At 57.0% G+C, this 1,377-nt stretch overlaps 1 protein-coding gene across 1 annotated transcript; it reads left to right on the top strand.

Annotated features, from left to right (window-relative positions):
- The first annotated feature begins 403 nt into the window (after positions 1 to 403).
- LOC142990732 (5-hydroxytryptamine receptor 2A-like) lies at positions 404 to 1,377 on the top strand. Its single transcript, XM_076140590.1, has 2 exons — positions 404 to 425; positions 524 to 1,377. Exons 1-2 carry the CDS (start codon positions 404 to 406, stop codon positions 1,375 to 1,377), a joined length of 876 nt encoding a protein of 291 aa, XP_075996705.1.

Here is a 1,377-nt window from a genome sequence, read left to right as displayed (position 1 = left end):
GAGAGAAAGAGAGAGAGAGAGAGAGAGAGAGAGGGAGAGAGAGAGAGAGAGAGAGAGTGAGAGAAAGAGAGAGAGAGAGAGTGAGAGAGAGAGAGAGAGAGAGAGTGAGAGAAAGAGAGAGAGAGAGAGAGAGAGAGAGAGAGAGTGAGAGAAAGAGAGAGAGAGAGAGAGAGAGAGAGAGAGAGAGAGTGAGAGAAAGAGAGAGAGAGAGAGAGTGATGGAGAGAGAGAGAGAGAGTGAGAGATGAGAGAAAGAGAGAGAGAGAGAGAGAGAGAGAGAGAGAGAGAGAGAGAGAGAGAGGGAGAGAGAGAGTGAGAGAGAGAGAGAGAGAGAGAGAGAGAGAGAGAGAGAGAGAAAGAGAGAGAAAGAGAGAGAGAGAGTGTCTCTCCTGGAGTAGCTGGTCATGCAGGTAGTTAGTGGAGCCGGTAAGCTGATGATGATGATGATGATGATGATGATGATGATGATGATGATGATGTGCGGGGGGTCCTCTCCTCTTCCTCTCCTGCTCTTCCTCCTGCAGGGATCTCCATGCCGATCCCCGTGCTGGGGCTCAGAGATCACTCTAAGGTCTTCAGAGACGGCAGCTGCCAGCTGACGGATGATAGCTTTGTGCTGGTCGGCTCCTTCGTGGCCTTCTTCATCCCCCTCACCATCATGGTGGTCACCTACTTCCTGACCATCGGCGCCCTGCAGAACGAGGCTACCCTGTGCTTGGACCAGCTGGTCCCTCGGCCCAAATGGAGCACCACCTTCACCCTCAGTTTCCTGCCACAAACCTCGCTGTCCTCTGAGAAGCTTTTCAGGCGCTCCTTAAACCGCGAGAACAGCCACACGGGCGGCGGCCCGGGGGGCGTTCGCGGCGGCGAGTCTGGCTCGCTGTTCGGCCGGCGCACCATGCAGTCCATCAGCAACGAGCAGAAAGCTTCCAAGGTCCTGGGCGTGGTGTTCTTCCTGTTTGTGGTCATGTGGTGCCCGTTCTTCATCACCAACGTGCTGGCAGTGGTGTGCGACACGGCGGCGTGCGACCCGGCGCTCATGGGCGGCCTGCTGAATGTGTTCGTCTGGGTGGGCTACCTGTCGTCTGCCGTCAACCCTCTGGTCTACACGCTGTTCAACAAGACGTACCGCGCCGCGTTCTCACGGTACGTCCGCTGCCGGTACCGGCCGGAGAAGAAGCCTCTGCAGCTCATCCTGGTCAACACCATCCCCCCCCTGGCCTTCAGCTCCACCCAGCTGCCCCTGGAGGATGCTGGGAGGCTACCCAACGGAGCAGTGTACTCTAGCGGCAGAGCAAAGGCCACGTGTTTACCGGAGCCGCAACCGACGGACAAAACCGCCAAACGGCGAGCAGACAAACATGAGAGCAGTTTGTGA

Source organism: Genypterus blacodes, unplaced genomic scaffold (assembly GCF_046128005.1).
Source record: "Genypterus blacodes isolate CSIRO-AG114 ecotype Tasmania unplaced genomic scaffold, CSIRO-AGI_Gbla_v1 ptg000698l_1, whole genome shotgun sequence".
In the NCBI taxonomy this organism is placed as follows: domain Eukaryota; kingdom Metazoa; phylum Chordata; class Actinopteri; order Ophidiiformes; family Ophidiidae; genus Genypterus; species Genypterus blacodes.
Note: the sequence above shows the minus strand (reverse complement) of the source record. Positions and strands in the feature narration are given on the sequence as shown.